The following is a 24,444-nucleotide window of genomic DNA, read 5'->3' on the forward strand; positions in this document are numbered from 1 at the left end:
TATATATATATATATATATATATATATCTTCTTCTTTATTCTTTATGCCTTTAACCCTCCAACATGGAGTATAGGCCACTTATAGTTGAATTCTATGTCGCATAATTTATATATATATATATATATATATATATCTAAAGGGAAAGTTTACGAAAATAAACAAAAGACGAAGGCAGTACAAACAAACAAATGTATTAGTATAGCGCTCAGGAATAGAAAAAGTCTCTTACGTTTCGAGCCTACGCTCTTCGACAGAAAGATACACAGAAAAAAAACAAGGAGAGAAAAAATGCATGTAGGAGCTAACAATCTATTATGGTGTCCTGAATATATATATATATATATATATATATAATATATATATATATATATATATATATGAGAGGGAGAGAGAGTTAAATATATTTTCAATTTATTTTATTTCTTAACCTTAACTGAGTGCTCTCTTTAACATGGCCATTTTAAGTACCAGTTATTCTCTGATAACAATCAAGATACTCAGAACTAATGAAAAGAAATGTTTGAAGAAATAGAAGTATTTGAAATGATGCCATACTACATGAAAAACCTTATTGAAATCAAAACACCAGCACTGCCTTTTTCAAGGTGTGGCATGCACACCTTTCGACAGCACCCTCTTCCTATATCTTATGTCCACAACTAATTATTTAGATCTAAAGTTTCAAATAATAGTAGCAGTAGTAGTTATAATAGTATAAGTTGTTTGTTGACCATATTTCATAGTCAAAGGGAGAAAGTGCTATAACCATCTAATAAGAAAGTTCTGTTCACAAAGTATGTCAACCCATAGTTATAATTGAAGAACACTGTGCTCTTATCAAGATGTCACACAATGGGATCAAACCTAAAAGCATGTTGCAAAGCAAGCTTCTAAACCGTACGGCTATGTTGATGCCTATATAGATTTTCATGTGGTTTTTGAGGGTTTTTTTTATTTTTAAAGAAGTTATCCTAATGTAGCACCCAGTTTATTACCACCACCTTGCTCTTGGGTGCCTTTAATGGTACCTATTTTTTTTCTATTTTTTCTACTTCCAAACATTCTAAATTAAATTTCAGTCTTCCAATCTACTGACATTTTTTTCTGTAGACAATAATGACAGTTATTCAAGCTGCAAGAGTTTCACTTGTCTGTAAAGATCATGGGTACAGTTCATCTTTTCATGACTAACCTATTAAGAAACTGTGTGTAGTAGCGGGGCAGGACAATGACTTCAAATACAAATGCTAATCTTTAATCTGAAATGCTTTGGACTGGAAATGTTCTAGATTTCAAAATGATTGTATTGGGTTGAGGAATAATTCACGAGCGTTTTTTTTTTCAAATTTATTGAGTGAAGGTAGTTCGCCACAGTTTCTTAATCACAGTTCATCTACTCCACCAATTCTCTGGTTGTTTGACATGGATTTTCATGAAGAAGTTGATTCAATTGCTCTCTTCATCAAACTCAATTGGTCGATCGGTGTGTAATCCATCCTTGAGGTCAAAATTCCCATTTTTGAAGCACAAAAACCAGTGGCAGGTGGTACTTTGAGGCTTTGCTCCTTCTCCATACACAGCGCAAATCTCACGAGCAGCTAAACACCTCGATTAAATGCAAAAAGCAAATGGTATCAAAAATATCTAGTTTTGTCCACTTGACATTCCATTTTAATGATCTGAAAATACACAAAAATCAATAAAATTAAACAATCAAAACACACTATCTTGTAGAGCAAAAAATTCCTTTTTAAATAACATAAAACATTTTGCCAATGTATTTTATTTCTGCGTTCATTTTTAAATTTGAAAAAAATACTCATGAATTATTCCTCAACCCAATATATTTCATCTATAAAATGGGGCATTTGGGTGATGGGACCTGAATTTGTATATACTATTTGTTGATATTTTGCAATATAGCCTATAATCTCTTCTTACTTTTGGCACAGGGTCAGCAATTTTGTGGGGAGGGGGAAGTTGGTTACATTAACCCCAATGCTTACATGGTACTTATTTTATCAACCCTGAAAGGATGAAAGGCAAAGTTAACCTCTGCAGTATTTGAACTCAGAACATAAAGCCGGAAGAAATGCTGCCAAGCATTTTGTCCCACATTCTAAAGTTTCTGCCAGCTCAGTAATTATTATAAAAGGTCATGATGGTTGTTGCATATAAATTTGGTGCTTGTCCACTTTTGCTCATGTAATAATTTCAGTTTTGCCGTGTTTTGCTTTGCACCAAATATCAGTTTTGTCGTGTTTCGCTTTGCACTAAAACAAATTCACTTTTGCCCAACTTGGCTTGGGTGAAGTTACTACCAACGGCTGGCAGTTCAACATGTGGCTTATAACAGCTGTATATTCCCAGGAAAGTTTCCAAGCTCTTTCTAGAACATTTCATTTGTGACACCTCTCATGGAATTTTGAACATTTCAGATTTCAGAACAAGGTTTATCAACTTTTACCACAGTAATTCTGTCAATCTATTCCAACAATAAAGAAGCAATCCAAGAACAATGAGACAAAACTTAACACAAAGCTAACCCTTTTGTTACCAAATTATGTTGATACACATTACCTTTATTTCAATTAATTTTGAAAATAATGAATAATCTTTTAAAATAATTTTCTTTCTTTTAAGTTGGTAGCTGGAACATAAATTAACATAGAATTTTGATGGGTTATTTGAATTTAGTTGATTTTAAAACAAGAAGTTTGTATAATAGAATTAGTCTCCAGTGCGATGGGATCAAAAGGGTTGCTAGTCAATGGATGTAAGATGGCGAGCTGGCAGAATCGTTAGCATGCTGGACAAAATGCTTAGTGTCATCTTGTCCATCTTTACATTCTGTGTTCAAATTCTACTGAGTTTGATTTTCCCTTTCATCCCTTCAGGGTTGATAATATAAGTGCCAGTTGAATATTGAGGTTGATGAAATCGTCTTATCCCCTCCCTTGAAATCACTGACCATGTGCCAAAATTTGAAACTAATATTTACTGCATGAAGGATGAAGTACCAGCTCAATGGCAAGAGTGTTGTTTAGCCCCTAAGTGAAGCCTGATTAGGTCTTACTATGGTTTTAAGCATTCCAACCAGTAGTGAGCAGGTCATCCCATCATATTTTCACACTGTGTATCTCGGATTATATTATCCAAAATATCTATGCTTTTTGAGAAGATAAGGCGTAGGAGTGGCTGTGTGGTAAGTAGCTTGTTTACCAACTACATGGTTCCGGGTTCAGTCCCACTGCGTGGCACCTTGGGCAAGTGTCTTCTACTATAGCCTCGGGTCGACCAAAGCCTTGTGAGTGGATTTGGTAGACGGAAACTGAAAGAAGCCCGTCGTATATATGTATATATATACATGTGTGTGTTTGTGTGTCTGTGTTTGTCCCCCTAGCATTGCTTGACAACCGATGCTGGTGTGTTTATGTCTCTGTTACTTAGCGGTTCAGCAAAAGAGACCGATAGAATAAGTACTGGGCTTACAAAAGAATAAGTCCCGGGGTCGAGTTGCTTGATTAAAGGCGGTGCTCCAGCATGGCCGCAGTCAAGTGACTGAAACAAGTATAAGAGAAAAGAGAAGAGAATAAGTTGAGATTTCAGATCAATTCATTTGTTATCTCTAGTAAGATTAGCGACCATCTCATTTGCTCTTTTCTTTTTCCTTTAATATTTATATTTGAATATTGTGTGAAGTAATGTCAGTGGTGTTGCAGTGAAAGAACTCAGAGATGTGGTAGCAATACGGGAATGGTGATAGTGGAATGAGGGTCCCGTTGTTGAAAAGACCTACCATAGTGTGTTTGCTTCATGTCTATACTCATCTTCGTTTTACACACACTTACACACACCCACACACATACACAATCTCTCTCTCTCTCTCTCTCTCTCTCTCTCTCTCTCTCTCTCTCTCTCTCTTCCTCTCTTCCCCTGTATTTAAACTTTTATACATGTGTTTTTTGGTTTTTGTTTCTTTTTCACTTCCCTCATGTTCTTTCCTCACTTCATTTTCCTTTTAATTTTTCCTTTTAAAACAATTAGTTTTGTGATTTGTTTATGGGCAGGGGTGGGTGTATGCATGTGCAAGTGGGTGACATGAATGGGAGTATGTGTATGTCTATGTAATTATTTGTAATTGTGTGCATGCATGTGTATGTGTGTGTAAATAAATACATTCAAATATCTATATGTCCTTCCAATTTTATGTATGAGTATGCACATACATATATATATATAAACACACAAATGAAACATATTTGTATGTGTGCATACATACACACATGCACTTAAACTCCTGTTTTTAAAGATAGGTAATTTCCATCATTGTCATCACTTCCACCTTCACTACCACCATCGCCATCATCATCACCACCACCACCATCTAGGTTGAGTATTTTCTACTGTTTTACAAACACTGATGTTTCTGTGTGCCTGCCTATTTGTGTTAGTAAGGAAGAGAAAAAAAAAGGTAAATAAAATAAAAATACCATCAACCAGTTCAGTTCTGGTAGTCTAGTGTTTTCTCATATATTATTTGTTAATTGGTTGCTGCATGCTAACGAGATAGATTACACTGCAAATCAATGGGTGATGGGGAAACAAAAGAATAATAAATATATAAAAGAGCAGCTGCTGCTGCAACAAGGAAAACTAAACTAAACAATCAGCAAAAATCAAGTAAATTTTTGCTTATGTTACCTTTTTTTTTCTTTTTTTTATGCAGCTATTTTTTTCTTTTTTTTTTGTAGAGAGATGGGTTTGATTGATTAAATCAATCAACATCCATTATTTTGCTGGTATTTAATGTATCGATGCTAGAAAGGTGACTCATTAAATCAACACTAGCTTTATTCGAAATCAAAAATACAGAGGCACAAATCTTCTGGCCCTTCACCACCACAACTCCCATCAACATGCATTTCTGTCAATTGTTGTTTATCCATGCAATGTCCTTTCATCTGTTGCCTTTGGCAGATGAAATTATTATTATTATCCGTTAGTATGCGGGACAAAATGCTACAAGGTCAACTTTGCCTTTCATCCTTTTGGGGTCGATAAATTAAGTACCAATGAAACATTGGGGTCAATGTAATTGACTAGTCCCCATTCCCAAAATGTCAGGCCTTGTGCCTATAATAGAAATAATTATTATTATTATCGTTATTAAGGTAGCGAGCTGGTGAAATGTTTAGTGGTATTTCATCTGCCACTATGTTCTGAGTTCAAATTCCACCAGAGTCAACTTTGCCTTTCATCATTTCAGAGTTGACAAATTAAGTACCAGTGAAACATTGGGGTCAATGTAATTGACTTGTCCCCTTTCCTAAAATTTCAGGCCTTGTGCCTATAATAGAAATAATTATTGTTATTAAGATAGCGAGCTGGTGAAATATTTAGTGGTATTTCATTTGCCACTATGTTCTGAGTTCAAATTCCACCAGAGTCAACTTTGCCTTTCATCCTTTCAGGGTCGATAAATTAAGTACCAGTTGAGTACTAGGGTCAGTGTAATTAACTGTCTTCCTTCCTGCAAATTCCAGATCTTGTGCCTATAGTAGAAAGGATTATTATTAAGGCAACGAGCTGGCAGAATCGTTAGCATGCCAGGCAAAATGCTTAGCAGTATTTCATCTGTCTCTACATTCTGAATTCAAATTCTGCTGAGATTGACTTTACTTTCCATCCTTTTGGGGTTCATGAAATAAGTACCAGCCAAGTGCTGGGGGTCGATGTAATCAACTTGTCCCCCTCCCACACACTCACACAAATTTCAGGGCTTGTGCCTATAGTAGTACAATGAATCAGTCTTTGGAAGATCTATAAATTTGTGCATCAAAATGAATTTTCATGGGTCCCACTACTTTTTTCATTACCTTTCCCCTCTTTCATACATTACACTAGAGATTATTACCTCTGGCAGCAAATTACGGCAAGTAACTTTTGCTTCTGATACATTTTATACTAATTTTTCCTATGAAAGTTTGTAGAAGAAATGTAAGGTCTCATAGCTTTGCCTTTTATGTAAGGGTATAAAATATTATAGAATGTGTGTTATCTGCTAGCTTATAACCAAAATGATAACACCCACCAACACATACACTCTCTGTCTTTAATTAAGGACAAGGCACCAAAATGTTAGATTCTTCGCTCTTTCATAGCAATTAAACTTAAAGAATTCTCTTACAAACTTTCCTGTGAGTTTTGGATTATTCTCATAATTTTTCTTTTGTTGACCACTAATACCTCTTCAGTGTCTTACATTTGTATAGTTTGTATAAAACAGAATTTTTTTGAGATTGCATTTTGTACATCTATTTTCTTCAATGACAGTGTCATTGCAACCTAACATTTGAAAATCTGATAAATCTCAAAATTTTTCTTGTTTCTTGATCATAATACAGCTATCACCACAATTTGCAATATTCATTTTTTCCATTGTCTCACCTTCATATTGCTACAGTAATTGTTCTCATGCTAAAAATTCTCCCAGTTATTCCATGTACCATTTATTAACAAAAGTGGTTTACTAACAGAAATGGTAATGCTTGTTAGTTGATATTTTCTTTTTATTCCTTTATATTTAGAATTTATATCAGCTGGTCTATTTTTAACCTTGTTGCTGTATTTCCTTTTTTCCAAAAAGGATTTCAATAACTTATCAAACATCTATGCACTGGGGATCAATTCTAGTGAATTTGACTATAAATTTGTGGTCTATTTTTTTTAGCAGGTTACATTACTTAAGTGGCATGTACCAGACATGTTTAAAAGTTTTGCTGAAGGTTGTCAAGAGTGAGAGACTACTGATGTGTGATATAGGGAAACAAGTTCAAAGTAGTTATGACTCTTTGGAAGTAGCACTGATGAGGAAAAGGGATTAAAGATCAGAAAGTCGATTGTTGATGTTGTTTACTCCTGCAGGTCAGCTCTGGTTGAGCTGACCTATGATCAAAGTTGTTCCAGCCATGATCATCCGGTTTTTCTGTATATAAAGGACTACATTATTCAATGTATCTTTCTTTATTTAAATCAGTAATTTGAAGAGGATTTAGCTACCATTTCTAGTAGGTCGCAACTTTGTTGGACTCCCTTGATTAACCCTTTAGCATTCAGATTACTCTGTCAAATCATCATCATCATCATCATTTAACATCTTTTTTCCATGCAGGCATTGGTTGGATGGTTTGACTGAAACCTGGTAAGCTGGGGAGCTGCACCAGGTTCCAATCTGATTTGGCATGGTTTCTACAATTGGATAACCCTCCTAATGCCAACCACTCCAAGAGTGTAGTGGGTGCTTATTCATTTACTTTGTTTTGAATTAATCATGCATTTTCTCACAGCTTTGAGATTTCATTGATGTGATTGTTTAATCTTATAATGATATTGCAGAGTAGGTTTGATAAGCTAGACATGGCCAGTTTGAACATGAAACAGATAGATTATCTGGGCCAGTTTAAATGTTAAAGGGCTGAAGTATCCCAATAACCCTTGAGATAATAGCAGTGAGGGCCGTTGTTGGATAATTAGCCAGGTCAGACATGCTCTCTTTTGGAGCTATGACATGGGACTGCCATATATTTCCACTAGTTGGAGTAGATGTTGTAAGCTTCTACTAGAATTGAACTTTTGCTCATACTCATTTCACATATATACTTTTGCTGATATTTTATTTTTGTGTATTTTTTATAAATATTTTTTTTGCATGTTTTATTGAAACATTCCTGTGATGATTCATCTAGAGTGATAACACAACATAAGATGCTCACAAACAATGAATTAAAATTATTTATAATTATTCTAATATTTAAAATTATTTATAATAAATAACAATGTTGATGATAACAGTAATCTATTATGTGACTTATATTTAGTTTGTGCTTACAAATCGAAATAATTTTCTTTGCAGACTGCACTTCATTGGGCAGCAAAACATGGCAAACCAGATGTTGTTAAATTATTGTGTGGAAAGCCTGGTGTTAACGTGGACCAAAAAACAGTAAGTATTGTTTTGTTTTGATTATGTTTAATGAGAAATATTGCATGTGGACTAAAAACATAGACATAGCTGCATAATAGTCCTTGTGGAGAAATTGCGATATTAGAGAGAGAGAGAGAGAGAGAGAGAGAGAAATGCATGCATTTTGTGGAATATTATTGGAGAGTTATATAATAACTCATTTGTGATACACTCCAATAAACATCCCTGATACGAATATGCATGGAATGGCAGCCCAGAGGAAAACTTTGTTGACCAGCTCTGTATGGGCATGAGATGTTGGTGTGCTGACCTCATGCTCTTATGCAGGATCATGAAGGATCATGAAGTTAGGCCAATCCAAGCAAGCTCAGCTTACTTTCCCACAATCCTCAGTTATCTGAAAAATATCATGTTTCACATTTTACTTTTTCGTGCTGGTGCAGACTATATTTGTAAACTATTCTCACTCTTGTTTTACATTGGAGAAATATGGCTGTCAGGCTAATTCGTTATATTCACTTTAATGAAATTCCTGAATAACACAAAATGTTGTGGAACCTTTCATATTCTTCTATATAAATCATGCCCATGGGTATTTATGTCAATCTTTTCAATACTCTTTAACACTATGATTTAATAGCACTGCTAACACAGTAGAACACAGTATTGACTTATAAAAGCTTTAAATGTACTTTGTAATATATTATGGTTGCATAATGAAATGCAGTTCTCATACAGGTCATTAATAAGTGATATGATACAAAACTGAACAAATTTGATACGATACGAAACTGAACAAATTTGATCCTTTTCATATATGACTGGTGAATCAGCTGAAGCCAGTGCATCACTGTTCACACATACAAGTCTACAGGTGGTAGACTCTGCTTGCATATTTCAAGTCAGCAAGTCATTTTCTGATACATTTGGTGTCTCAGTTGACACTTCTCAATTTGTTATATTATCATCATTGTTTTACTCTTTTATTTGTTTCAGTCATTTGACTGTGGCCATGCTGGAGCACCGCCTTTAGTCAAGCAAATCGACCCCAGGACTTATTGGGGGGACAAACACACAAACACATACACACACACATACATATATATATATATATATATATATATATATATATACACACACACACACATATATACGACTGGCTTCTTTGAGTTTCCCTCCACCAAATCCACTTACAAGACTTTGGTCGGCCCGAGGCTATAGTAAAAGACACTTGCCCAAGGTGCCATGCAGTGGGATTGAACCCGGAACCATGTAGTTGGTAAGCAAGCTACTTACCACACAGCCACTCCTACTGTCTACTGTTTTTTTGCTTGTATGAGTTGTACAGAAGGTTGGAAAGGAAATGGTATTCATTTACAACAATCATGCGACATCAAGACAAGGTGATACAGACATAGACACACTTATATGGAAGTGCACACAATGGGATTCTTTCAGTTTCCATCTACCAAATCCACTCACAAGACTTTGGTCAATCCAGGGCTATTGTAGAAGACACCTCTTGTACAAGGTGCTGTGCAGTCGGACTGAGCTCCAAACTATGTAACTGTTGATCCATGTGCTGTTATATTTGCTGTATATTATGCACTGTTGTTATCGGTATATCTGGAGTTAGTAGGCCTCAGCTTACAGATGTGGTGGCACTACTGCCATGCCTGCAGTTATTGTTTTCAATGCTGATTCATCAGGAATTGTGAGCTAGTACTGATACATCTGCTGACACATATATAGCCGTTTATCACTTCTCTCAAATTGGTACCATTATTAAACTAAACCTGTCGCCACTACCACCACCACTGCTTCTTTCTTTGCTTTGTGTTCCAACCACCCAACAACGACAATGGAGAAAATTATGTTAAGTACACAGATTACTGTAGTCTTTATGTTAGAATCTGAACTACCACAGAAGAGTTCACGCACTTGTGTATGTATGTGTATATATGTATATACTGTTTGTGCATGTACATGTTATAGGTGCATATGTATGTGTTGTTTGTGTATTTCTGCTTGTATTGAAGAAGAGCAGAGAAGAATAAAGCTTTTTACATAAGTTGTGTAAACATTAAATTAACTACTTTATATAAAAACCAACATTAATAACAAATGCTGCATCAATAACAACAATAGAAAGACTTACTCAGATTAAAAAAGAAAAAAAAATAAGAGTAAAATACTGCTAAGTGATAAATAAATAATGAGATAAAGTTCTGAGTTTAGAGATAAGCAATGCAAACCAAATTTATCTTATTTCAACATTCAAAAAGTCGTTTTTGCTTTCACAACAGAACTTATTTTCCTGAATTGATTTTCAAAATATATATGTTACTTTTTAAATAAATAAAGATGCAGCATGCATTTATTTATCTCTGTTACCCATGCTTTCATAATGTCATTGTATTTAAAACCACCTGCTCTTCACTCTTCTCTCTCATCTGCATCCATCAGGATACTCAGCCATGTTTGTTTACCCATAAACAGGCAGCAGGAGTAGGAAGAGGAATAATTTGTGCTGTAAGCAATGGCAGCACTAAGGAATCATGCAGTACTGAGTTCAGTTCTTCTTCTATCAGAAAAATGTTATCTATGAAAGGCCAACATCTTACCCATAGAAGAATTACCCCTCCGTTTAATGTTACAGAAGCAGACACGGCTTCTGTGGTTATAAGTTTGCATTGCAACCGCATGGATCTGGGTTCATACCCATTGTGTCTTCTGCTATAGCTTCAGGCCTACCAGTAATTTGCAAGTGAATTTACTTAACAGAAACTATATGGATATAGGCGGCAAGCTGGCAGAAATGTTAGCATGCTGCTGTAATATTTAGTGGTATTTCGTCTGCCGCCACATTCTGAGTTCAAATTCCGCCGAGGTCAACTTTGCCTTTCATCCTTTCGGGGTCAATAAATTAAGTACCAGTTATGCTCTGGGGTTGACGTAATCAACTTAATTCCTTTGTCTGTCCTTGTTTGTCCCCTCTATGTTTAGCCCCTTGTGGGCAATAAAGAAATAAAAAACTATATGGTTATGCATGTCTCATGCATACAGACACACATATGAGTGTGTGTGTATCACGTATAAAGCACCCAGCACAGTCTATAAAATGGTTGGCATTAGGAAGAGCATTCAGACATAGAAACAAAGCCAAATCAGACTAGAACCTGGCACAGCTCTCTGACTTGCCAGCTCAGATCTATCTGTTCAACCCATGTCAGCATGGAAAATGGATGTTAAAGGATGATGATGATATATATATTTGCAACTACAATATTTTATATTTTATTTCTACTTCCATTCTCTTATTTCCCTCTATATTCCCTATCTCCTCCTTTTCCATAATAATTCCTTACTTCAAACTCAAATATTTACCTCTGTTTAATCATCTCACATCGTCTCTGATGAAGGGATATTCCTAATATCCCAGAAACAGCTGTAAGACTATATCTATATCTTTTTTCCTTATAAATGTCCTGAAAACTCCTCACAGCCTTGGCTTTGTTATCTCATTTTGTCTATAATATATATATATATATATATATATATATATATATATAATGTAAGAGCCAGGAATTGAAGTGTAGGAAGAAAGTTAGCTTCGAACAATTCTGCCCACTATAGAACATATGTAACCCGGATCTTACATACTCCATTCTGTAACTCTTGTATATACATATATGAATATATATGTATGTATGTATGGTGTGTTCATTTGTGCACAAATATTGACATTCTACAGCATCGCCAAGTAAAACAGTGATTATATTTCCTTTCCTTGTTGACAGTAAGAGTGGTCAGTTTGTGTTTTCGAAGAACTGTGGAATAAAAATAAAATCCCTAAGCTGAAAAAGAAAATGTCACATAAGGTCCATCAGCAGGAAGAACATTCAGTCATAAAAATCCCTGCCTCAAATATGTCCTCATCCAAAGTTGCATGCTAATATGCAAAATGGACATTGAGCACACAAATAAATGAAAGTTATGGATAAGTACTTATCTTACGAACTATTTTGATTTATTAAAAAGATTAGTTATTAGCAGTATTGTTTCTTCTGACATAAATAATAATAATAAACCTTTGTACTATAGGTGTAAGGCCTGAAATTTTTTGGCAGAGGACTAATTGATTGCATCAACTCCAGTGCTCATCTAATACATATTTTATTGACCCCCAAAAAGATGAAAGGCAAAGTCGACCTTGACAGATTCTGGACTCCAAGGTCAACTTTGCCTTTCATCCTTTTGGGGTCAAATAATGACGATGTGGATGAAGTACTGTATGAGGTTATGATCAAGGATCACTGATCAGATAATGAGTTGAAGCTTTACTGTAGTTATTGTATGGTACTGCAGAGTAAAGCAAGCAATCCCCCTTAATTGCCTCAGCCTGTTTAGCTGACAAACAGGTTCCACACTTGTTTTACCTACCTCTACATCAATGAATTTTGTCAAACACATGCAAGTATAGAATTATAGCTATCAAAACAATGCTACTCATTTTATTGGATCCAGAGATATGAAAAGCTAAGTCAATGCAGGCAGAATTTGAATTCAGTACAGGGTGTATGAAGCAAGATAACATAAGCAACTTCTTTAGATCTCTACCATTTCTGACCATCTTGAACTAACAGAGAAGCCTCTAATGTAGTCAACCAACTTGCTAGAAATAGCAGCCAAATGTAATACATATTACAACACTCTTCTATCTATCTGAATAATGTTGTCCTAGCTATACAATACACAGAGAAAAAAATATATATTGATGGGGATTACAGCTGGAATGCCTTTAATTATTATTGTGTAGTACCAGGGCTGACCTGAGGCTAAACAGTCACAACAATAACAGCACTACTCATCAAGCTTTATCAAAGTAAAAGAAATGAAAAAAAAAATAATAATATTGATTTCTGTCTAAGCTCCACTGAGAATTGCATACTACAATGTATTTGTTGATTCTCATAATGCATTAGAAAAAGAAAAAAAAACACTAACTAACTAAATAAATAAATTATAAGGATTTCCAACTATTGCCAAACCTTTCTTTGGTTTGCCTCTGGAGAAATCTGCCGACTCACAATTTGCTAAGATTGTAATTATCTCAACCACAACAAAGAAAATGAAGAGGAGGAAAAAAAAAATCAAAAAAAACAAAAATCTAAAAGTGACTCTTGTTTCTTTTTTGTTACCTCATTTATTTGGGAGAGAAAACCTCAAACATTATTCATATTTTAGTATATCACCGAGTGCAGGCAGATATTTTCTTGTCTGTAATTGCTATAATTACAAGTTACAGTTTGTTAGTTTAGCGGTACAGCAAAACTTCACCATTTAATTATTCATTCGTTTCCATTCAAAAACCTCCTGGCTTGCATCTTTTCATCAGTTCCATTAACTACTCACACAAAATATCCTGGTTCCCACTATTCGCCAAAGATATGGCTAACTGCTCTATAATAATATCATTATGTTATCAGGATTTACTAGACACATTTCTCCCCTGCTCTCTCTCCATGCAAGTCACATTGGTAACTACTTGTAGAAAGCCTTTTTCTCTCCCTCTACCCCTATCATAATTTCTTGGAATGTTAAATATTTTACAACTGTTATGATTATGTATTTATCCCAAAGCTTATCATCTTACTAACACAGTTACTCAATAACAGTGACAACAGCAATGACAATCTGACATATCATTTACTATTAAAGATAGATGCTGTTTGTTTTGGTTCCACGTGTAATCTTTGATTCAATTCTTTCTGCTCTTTCTTAATCACCACTTTTCATGTGGTATTTCATTCCAAACTTGCTTCAGCTTCTGGCAACAAATCAGTTTGTCTCTTAAACATTACAGTAAATTAATCAGTAAACCTTATTGAATGTCATAAATACATAATATCTCTTACATGTCTGCTCAAAAGGTTTCTTCCACTGCAGTGTTTTAAAAACAGATGTCTTCTCTATCACTAACCGCTTAATTGTAAAATCATCAGTGTAATTTTTTTATTCTTTTTTTTAATAATTTTTGTTTTCTTAGTGAATAAAACAATAGATTACCAGCTGGCTCAGAGTACATGGCATCATATCTTATTATTGGAGTGGTGTGGTGTGTTATTTAAGCAAAATTTTATCTCTCTAGAATAGACACAAAATGTTTATTGTGATGGCGATTATGATAATCTTAATGTGAATGATGATTGTAAGAGAGGGTTGAAAGCATGTAGCCTGGTGGTTAGGATGTTGGGCTCACAATCATAATGTGATGGATTCAGTTTCTGGATCCAGTAGTGTATTGTATCCTTGAAAAATACACTTCCTTTGATGTTATTCTATTCTGTTGAACTGAAGTTTAATACCAGCTTTGTGCTAGTGCAGCTCTTTCTCCTCCAGCTGTCACATTTCTTATGTTCCACTGGATCAAAGTGTGGGAAAGCTGAGACAGTGTCTGGGTCTGCCAACAACTGCATAGATACCCAAAACAATAAGCAAAAGCCTGTCTGTGATGGCTACAGTTTAATTGTCAAATAAAATGATGCTTGTATGTATCCAGTAGAATAACAGAAAGCCAGCCATGGTAGAATGTAAACTCAGTGGTTTAGGAGGGAAACAAAGCATTGTAAGACATTTAGTTTGCCTATCATTTAAGGACACTGAAAGATACTCTAATCACCTGACAGGCTAGAAATAGCAACCACTTTTCCCTCATGTCGTCACCTTACAAACTCTATAACAAAAACAAAAAAAAACACAAAGATGACAGAGCACATTGGATAGTGTAGTATTAAATGCACCGCAATTGAAAAACTGATAAGATGGTCATAAGTGATCATGTCTACTTGATCAGAACTGACTCCAGGCTAGTCATTGGCCACAATAACAGCTGATGAGATTGATAATAAAAACCATGAGGAAATTTTCTCAACAAACCATTTTGTCTTAGCTTAATAACCCTGTTACCTTCATTTCAGTCATCATTACCTGCAGTTTATTCCAAAATAGGAAAATTTACCTCAGATTTCATCTGACCCGTGAAAGCATAGAAAAGTGAACATTGCTGTAGTTAATTATTAGGTTGTTGCACTCCCGATCCAGTGATCATGATTTCAGTTCCTAGACAGGGTGGTGTGTTGTATTCTTAAGCAAAACATTTCATCTCACATTGTTTTGTGATCACTTTCACACACCTGAAGTGTTGTACACTGTGTACCTGTTCAGACAATATCGATTTGATGGAGAGGGTGAGCTAATGTGCAGCACAAACATTTGATCACTATAAACAAATCTTTTGTGCAGGTCATTTGACAAAGGTTGAATACTCATATGTTATCTTTGACGGGAGAGACCATCATTACTATCATTAAGGCAGCAAACTGGTAGAATCATTAGCATGCTGGACAAAATGCTTAGTGGCATTTTGTCCGTCCTTACATTTTGAGTTCAAGTTCTGCTGGGGTCGACTTTGTCTTTCATCCTTTCAGAATTGATGAAATAAGTCCCAGTTATGCACTGGGGTCAACATAATCAACCAACCCCCTTCCGTTAAAATTTCAGGCCTTGTACCTATAGTAGAAAGCATTATTACCTCTGTCTTAGCGAAGGCAGTGGTATTGCTTTCAGTCATGTTTGTTTGTTTGTCCCTGGACAAGATATCTCAAGAACCACTGGATGGATTTAGATGAAACTTTCAATGGCACAAACTGATTAGGATTCTCGACAAGGATTCTGGATTATTTTTTCTGTTTTATTACCTAATTTTTGAGAGCAGTCGGGTTCATTTTCAGTATTCCCGTTTGTGAGAGCAGTCAAGTCTATTTCAGATATTCTCATTTTAAAAATCATCTTCGGCTAATCGTTGAGAGGACATTGCTGCTTCCCCAAAATTGCTGGCCTTGTGCCGAAATTTGAAATCATCATTATTATTATCATGACAATGATGATGATTACAGTAAAAAAATATCTTCCATATAGTTTTCTGATTTTTTTTTTCTTCCATAAATGGAACCCTAACATAACCATGAATCATAGCATTGTTAGATCTATACATCTTTGCATCTACATTGTGTTACAATTGACTCTACATAGTCTGTGGCAGTCACAGTTACTGAGATCACAAAATTGAGTTGATAATTGACAGTTCTATGTAAATCTTAAATTACCTTGTAAATCTTGATACAACTTTCTCTGACCACATATGACAATGAGCTTTGGTTGCATGTATTCTCCTGTTATGACACCAGTTCTATATGGAGCCTCAACTTATAATTTCCTTTTTGTGCAGGTTCACCCATTACAAAAACTAATTGCTCCCTAACTCATGACATTTGCTAAGATGTTTGTATTTTATAAAACTGTAATTTATCCATCTCAGAATTTTCTCTGCCTCATTTATTGGATTAGCACTCAAATGTCGCAGTGTTAACCCATATTTACTGTACAACTGGTTTTCTATTGCTATTCAGCTTCCATTGCCCAAATTAGAAAAAAAATAGTTGAAAGGGAGATTGCTATTTTTGAAACGATTGTTCTATTTTGAGAGTAGGGAAAAAAGAGGTTAATCAGTAAACATCTATTTAATATATTTGAAAAATTTGAAAATCTGTATGAACTTTTTTTCTTTGTACCTGAATACAATATAGTCCATAATGTGCCATGCAAATTATTCTATGGAACTTGTACAAGTTTTAAACGGGCAATCACCAAGGGAGGCAATTCATGTTCATGTTACGTGCTACAAATGAGCTAGATGAGAGTATCTAATACAGTGACTCATGGTTTGCAGTTCAGATCTTAACGATGGCCAATTCTGTCCTTTCTTCGAGTAGATTGGTAAAATAGATGCTTATGATATATTGTGATCTATGCAAATGATCAAACTACTTTGCTTTACAAAAACTGGTTTGGAGCTTTACAAAAAAAAAATCATTATCATTAGTTTTATGTCTCTTATGCATGATAGGAATTATTTTACTGCAAACCAATTTTGATTCCCAGATGTAGTTCTATCTCTTCATTTATCATTTGGAAAAGCATGAATTTCCAAACTTCAGACTTATAATTTTGTGTTGTATACAAGAAATCAGTGTTTTATGTACATTCATATAGTTATACTATTCTATTGTAGAATAACCCATGTTGTATAATGCTAATAAAGATTATTGTGAACATTTAAATTTTATTCAAAATTTCATTATATTCCATATCTAAATTAGATTTCATTTTCTTTCATATTGCAATTTGGCTATACCAGTTTGTGAGTATTACTATTTTTGTTTCATATTATTTTTTTTTTCCCATAATCTGCACTAGTTTTTATTTTTCCACTGTTCAGTATTACTAAATCTGTCTAAAATATATATTTTTTTAAAATAACCATAAAGAATAAAAGAATGCAAGTAATGTGGTATTATACTGCAGAATATAACATTGGTATTTGTCTATTGTACAGCTTTAGTACAGTTTCTGTGAAGCCAGTGATGTCCCATTCCTCTCTGACACCCACCAGAGAGAACTTGTTGTCATCCTTGATATAAAGCTTGATATGTTGTCATCCTTCATATAAAGCATTTTTCTGTGTCAAGTACCTGAAATGCTATCTTCACTCATCTCTTGGACTAGACACTAAGTAGCAGATCACACTATTGATGTGTGTGAAGATAGAGCTCTTTTCCTCCCTCCTTCATTCTGTCAATTTTGTGTTTCTGTTTATGTATATATTCTGGAATACCCCATGATTCAGTTTTGTTCCCCAACTTTCTGGTTTTTTATGCACCAATGACTTACTTGTACACAACAAAACGCACACACAGATAACACTCTTTATTTCTTGCCTAATATTCTCCAGCCATGCATCAACCACTCGCAACCTACACCTGGGATGGTGCTGCTGCACACACACACACACACACACTAGACTGCATCCAGGAAAGGTCACTTGGCAACCTCCAACCACTGACCCACAGGTGATATACCTCTTCTCTCTGCCTTTTTGTAGTGGCAGCAATGGTCTCACCTCACTGCTTTGTGAGTGATTTGGGAAAAGAAAGAACCAGGAGTCAACCTTGAGAGCAAATCAGATAGTGGAGTCACTCAGGCAGTCCAGTACCCACTTTGACACCTTTATGGCAACTCCTGGGTAGGTGGAGCTCTCCAGCCCTGTCATGCAAATCAGCTAGAAGGCCACTCCAAGTTAAGAGTTACACCTTGCTGGACACTGCAGCTGTCTTAGTCTACTGAGCCACTGTGGTCAGACATCTACCCACTGAGCCACTATGGTCAGACTTCTATCTACTGATCCATTATGGTCACAATTCCAAGCATAACAAGTGGAATTGAATTGCATGGACTGACTCTCACTTTAAAACTACTAAGCACAGGCAGGAGAAACAGCCCTGATGTTTCAAGGATCAGTTTACATAGCCACTTGAGGGTGTGCCACTCTTCCTCGTGATCTTCAGACGCAAAGAAACTGCAATTGCAGGAAGAATAAAGTGACTTATGTGGGATTTGAACTGAGGATAGAATAAATACCACAAAGTATATTTGGCTGATATTCTAATGATTTTGTGAGCTTACCAATATATATCTATGTGCATGCATCTGTGTAGGTTTTCATACATACTTTCACATTTTATGTTTGTGTATACATAAAATAATGTGTATGTGCATAACATATATATATATACATATGTATGTTTGTATGTATGCATATATATATGTGTGTTATGTGTATATATATATATATGTATGTTTGTATGTATGCATATATATATATGTGTTATGTGTATATATATATATATGTATGTTTGTATGTATGCATATATATATATGTGTTATGTGTATATATATATATATGTATGTTTGTATGTATGCATATATATATATGTGTTATGTGTATATATATGTATGTTTGTGCATGCGTATGTATGTATATATGTATATATATATATATATATATATATATATATATATACATACACACAGACATATGCATACATACATACATACACACATGAATAAACATTCATTAATTCAGATATATGTATTTATGTCTTTTTTTTTTTTCTTTCTTTCATGTCATCCACCATATTGTGACATTTGATTTTGTTCGTTTTCTCTATCATAGGCCGTAAGTATTTCGGGGGGTTTTTTTTTCTTGTAATGTGTATGTTTTTTTTTATATATGTTGCTTCCTTTTTACTGCTTCTGTTATCTATGAAGATAAGTGTCTATGTTTCACTTAACTATCTTTCAGATGTTTTTGATTTAAAAACATCATTGCATGAAAATATTTCATTCTCAACTGAATTAAAAGCATTCTGTTATTCGTTAGAACGTATCAATAAATAAATGTGTGTATTGTGCATGTGTGTGTGTGTGTGTATGTATATATATATATATATATATATTGCATGTGAGTGCATCTATATATGTATACATATATTGTATCTGTGTATGTGTATATATATTATATACATGTGTGTGTATGTATATATATACATATGTTATGTGTATGTGTATATATATATTATATTATATATGTGTATGTATATATTAGTATAATAATAATAATAATAATAATAATTGTGTACAGTGCTCAGGTGCACTACAACTCATCTAAAGTGTATATATAATCAGGTGTAGTTTCGGCGGATTTCGGAAAGCATGAGGGCCTTAAAAGATGCAGTGTCATGGCAGTCAACAACTGACGCAGGCAGTTTATTCCATGCTTCAGCAACTCTGAGCGTGAAAAAATGTTTCCGAAAGTCATGAGAGCTGTATTGTTTTCTGACTTTGTAGGCATGTCCACGTGTGTTAGACACATGGAGATCAAAAAGGTGTTCAGTGTTGTTGTTGGTGAGGTGGTTGATAACTTTGTGGGTGTTTACCAAGTCCGTCGCCAGACGCCGGAGCTTCAGTGAATCCATGCCCAGGGAAACAAGGCGCTCAGAATATGGTAGGTGTCTGATGGAGGGTATGCGTTTGGTTGCACGTCTCTGGACAGATTCCAGGAGGTCAATGTTCTGTGCAAGATAGGGGTTCCAAACTGATGATGCAAATTCCAAGTGTGGTCGTACCATAGCTGTATACAGTTTTAAATAGATGGCTGGAGAGCGGCTAACAAAAGACCTGCTGAGTGATGCCAAGACACCCTCGGCCTTCCTGACAATCTTAGAGATATGCTTTGTCCAACACAAATCACTGCTGACAGTGATGCCTAGGTCACGCTCGCAAGAGGATTTCTTGATATCAGTGTTGATATCAGTATGTATATATATATTTCTATATTACATATGTGTATGTATAATCTTTTACTTGTTTCAGTCATTTGACTGTGGCCATGCTAGAGCACCACCTTTAGTCGAGCAAGTCGACACCAGGACTTGTTCTTTGTAAGCCTAGTACTTATTCAGTCGGTCTCTTTTGCTGAACCGCTAAGTTACGGGGATGTAAACACACCAGCATCAGTTGTCATGCAATGTTTGGGGACAAACACAGACATACACACACACATATATATACACATATATATGACGGGCTTCTTTCAGTTTCCGTCTACCAAATCCTCTCACAAGGCTTTGGTCGGCCCGAAGCCATAGCAAAAGACACATGCTCAAGGTGCCACACAGTGGGAAAGTACCCAGAACCATGTGGTATATATATTTATATATTATATTTGTGTATATCTTGTTTATATACATTCGTGCAATTTGTTTTTGTTTATTCTTATTTTGTTCATGTGTTTACACCCACTTATTATTATTATTATTATCATTATTATTATTATTATTACGTATGCTTGTATGTATGTATGTATAACAACAATACTAGTGATAAAAAAAAACAGAAAATACAAATATTGCAGGCATTTCCACACACACACTAACTAAACATAGACTACATAGAGATATACGCATGCACAAATGAAGACACATACAATACAAATACAAAATGGCTGACGGTTAGTAAGAAGAGACACACAAATAAGAAAGAAAAAAGCAAAGGACCACTGATGCGGTCACAGGAGTGTGACGAAAGATCTCTGGCTGAAATAAGATTAAGATTAATGTAATAAATAAATAACACTGAAGCAAAGTAACACCAAATATATAGTGCGTGTGTTTTTATTGGCTAAACTGGCAAAATGACCATTCCAAAATACAACAATATCTGTTTCAACACACGATTTCACATAAAAAATCTTGCACAACAAATATATAAATGTATATATACTATTATTTTTATTATTATTATTATTATTATAATTATTATATATGTGTGTGTGTGAAGATGCACAGCTTAGTGGTTTGGGTACTTGGTTCACAATTGTAAGGTCATGAGTCCAGTATCCAGTGGTGCATTGTATCCTGAAGCAAGACACTTTATTTCACTTTTTCCTGTCCACTCGCCTGGCAAAAGTGAGTAGTGCTTATATTTCAGAGGGCCAGCCTTGTCACATTCTGTGTTATGTTAAATCTCCCCGAAAACTAAATTAGGAGTGTCTGTGGAGTGCTCAGCTGTTTGAATGTTCATTTCATGAGCAGGCTGGTCCATTGATTGGATCAACTGGAATGCTCATCATTGTAACTGATGTAGTACCACATATAAAGTACTGGTGCCTCATAATAAGCACCCAGTACACTCTGTAAAGTGTTGGTGTTAGGATGAGTATCTGGTCATAGAAACCAGTTCCTGTCAAACCGTCCAACCCATACCAGCATGTGAAACAGACATTAAATGATGATGAGGATACACACACATACACACACACACCTGTGTACACACATACATACATGTCAACTCATATATACAAACACATATATGTGGCTCATTTGATGGCCTCTAGCTGTAGTGATGTCCAAACTGACTGATGTTATAAAATGGTCTTGTCTATGAATAGAGTCATTTTCACATTTTTATAAATGCAAACAAAGATAAAGGAGAAACATAAATTAAACTCTGGAGAAAATAATTTACAATTACAATGTTACCTTATTCCTATTGATTGGGTTTTTTTCTTGCCAAGTTCCAAACAAAATGAAAAGATTAAGATGTTGAGCAATTAACCACATCCTTGTCAGTTCAAACCTTATTACATCTTGCATGTTCTACCTTCAGTTAAGTTACTTATTTCAGTTTACTTATCTCAGACATCATCATCATCATTTAACGTCCGTTCTCCGTGCTAGCATGGGTTGGATGGTTCAACCGGGGATCTGGGAAGCCAGAAGGCTGCACCAGGCTCTAGTCTGATCTGGCAGTGTTTCTACAGCTGGATGCCCTTCCTAATGCCAACCACTCCGTGAGTGTAGTGGGTGCTTTTTACGTGCCACCGGCCACGATCGGATTGGTGCTTAGGTTAATTCCTCTCATACTTTTCAATAGAGTGTTTAGTAACCATTTGGCTATAAAAATAAAATCTTTAATGAAAGGTTAGCTTTGAATGGAATAATAAAACAATAAATGAAATCCTATTGCTTTTTAGCCTACAGTCAATAAATATCCTTCATATAAATATTCTCCAATAAAATTCTTTCTTTGCTGTTTTTTTTTCTTTATTTGACTTACTGCTGCTTTCTGTCCCCTCTTTTAGTTTTTCCTAGCAACTTGTAATGCCATGTGCTACTGAGCACTGTATACCATAGACCTATTATTTAAGTCACTGTGGTTGACTTTGCATTTCATCCTTATAGGGTTGAAGTAGAAATATCATTATAGCAAATATTCTGCTCAATATCACATATTTACTTGCCATTTGCTTGACCTTAACCACTCAAGCATGTCCCTTAGTGGCTGACAATATGGGCATCTCTGAGCGGGAATAGTTGGGGAGCACTGGGGTCTATGTAAATGACTTACCCCACTCTCTCAAAAATGCTGGCCTTATGTGCAAGCTTGAGACTATTATTATTAAGGCAGTGAGCTGGTAGAATCATTAACATGTTTTTCCAGCTCTTTATGTTCTGAGTTCAAATGCTGCCAAAGCTGACTTTGCCTTTCATCTTTTCAGGATTGATAAAAGTAGTACCAGTTGAACACTGGTGTTGATGGAATCGACATTTCCTTTCCTTGTGCATTTGCTTGCCTTGTGCTAAAATTTGAATCCATTGTTATTAAGGCATCAACCTGACAGAATTGTATCTGTACTGGACAAATACTTAGTGGCATTTCTTCCATCTGCATGTTCTCAGTCCAAATTCTGCCAACCCTGACTTAAGGTGGCGAGCTGGCAGAAACGTTAGCACGCCAAGCGAAATGCTTAGCGGTATTTCATCTGCCACTACGTTCTGAGTTCAAATTCCGCCGAGGTCAACTTTACCTTTCATCCTTTCGAGGTCGATTAAATAAGTACCAGTTACGCACTGGGGGTCAATATAATCGACTTAATCCGTTTGTCTGTCATTGTTTGTCCCCTCTGTCTGTAGCCCCTTGTGGGCAGTAAAGAAATAAAACATTGACTTAACTGTTATTCCTTTTGGGTAGGTAAAACAAGTACCAGTTATGCACTGGGGTCGATGTAATCGACTCATCCTCTCCCCCAAAATTGCTACCCTTCTGACAAAATTTGAAACCCTTATTATTATTATTATTATTTTTATTATTATTATTATTATTATTATTATTATATTATTATTATTATTATTATTATTATTATTATTATCATCATCATCATCGAGGCAGCAAGCTGGCAGAATCATTAGTATGCTGGGTGGAATGCTTAGAGTTATTTCATCTAAGTTCTGAGTTCAAATTCCACTCAGGTCAAGTTTGCCTTTCATCCTTTCAGGGTTGATAAATTAAGTACCAGTCGAGCACTATAGTTAATGTAATTGACTAACACCTCCACCATTATCTCAGGCCTTGTACATATAGTAGAAAATATTATTATTATTATTATTATTATTATTATTAATATTAGCTTAGCTTCATTATATTTCTACTGCTTTAATTAAATTTCTTTATTTCCTTCCACAGGGCTTCACTCCTCTTCATCTTGCGTCAATACAATGTCATGATGATGTCATTGAACTGCTAATTCAAACATACAGTAAGCAGCAGTCTGTTTTTCTTTCATATATATATATATATATATATAATAAAGAGTATGGAGAGCCGTACATCCACAAAATTTGTTTTAAAAAAATAATAATAATGAAATTATTGTGTACAGTGCTGAGGTGCACTACAACTCATCAAAGGTGGATGTGCCGTACATAGAATTATATACAAAAGTCAGGAAAGTGAACAGTGTAAGAGTCATGTTATACATGCGTGCATGCATATTGAGGGAGAGATATCAGGTATAGCATTGGTGAATTTCATGAAGCATGAAGGTTTTAAAGGATACAATGTCTCGGCAACTAATAACTGATGTAGGTAGTTTGTTCCATGCCTCAGCAACTCTGAGCATGAAAAAAATGTTTCCAAAAGTCATGGGAGCTGTGCT

The 24,444-nt window shown here is 35.1% G+C and overlaps 1 protein-coding gene across 5 annotated transcripts in view; it reads left to right on the plus strand.

The window, feature by feature from the left end:
• LOC115211160 (ankyrin repeat domain-containing protein SOWAHB) overlaps positions 1 to 24,444 on the plus strand; it is a 161,817-nt gene that overhangs the window by 86,783 nt on the left and 50,590 nt on the right. For 3 of the 5 annotated variants that reach the window (XM_036503464.1, XM_029780094.2, XM_036503467.1), the window contains 3 exons: positions 7,917 to 8,006; positions 14,630 to 14,635; positions 23,973 to 24,045. In XM_036503464.1, the coding sequence (XP_036359357.1) occupies positions 7,917 to 8,006; positions 14,630 to 14,635; positions 23,973 to 24,045 (169 nt within the window). Of the gene's footprint in view, positions 1 to 7,916; positions 8,007 to 11,801; positions 11,805 to 14,629; positions 14,636 to 22,534; positions 22,541 to 23,972; positions 24,046 to 24,444 lie in introns of all 5 variants that reach the window. The other 2 variants (XM_036503466.1, XM_036503465.1) reach the window with 2 other exon arrangements.

Source organism: Octopus sinensis, linkage group LG1, assembly GCF_006345805.1.
Source record: "Octopus sinensis linkage group LG1, ASM634580v1, whole genome shotgun sequence".
Classification (NCBI taxonomy): domain Eukaryota; kingdom Metazoa; phylum Mollusca; class Cephalopoda; order Octopoda; family Octopodidae; genus Octopus; species Octopus sinensis.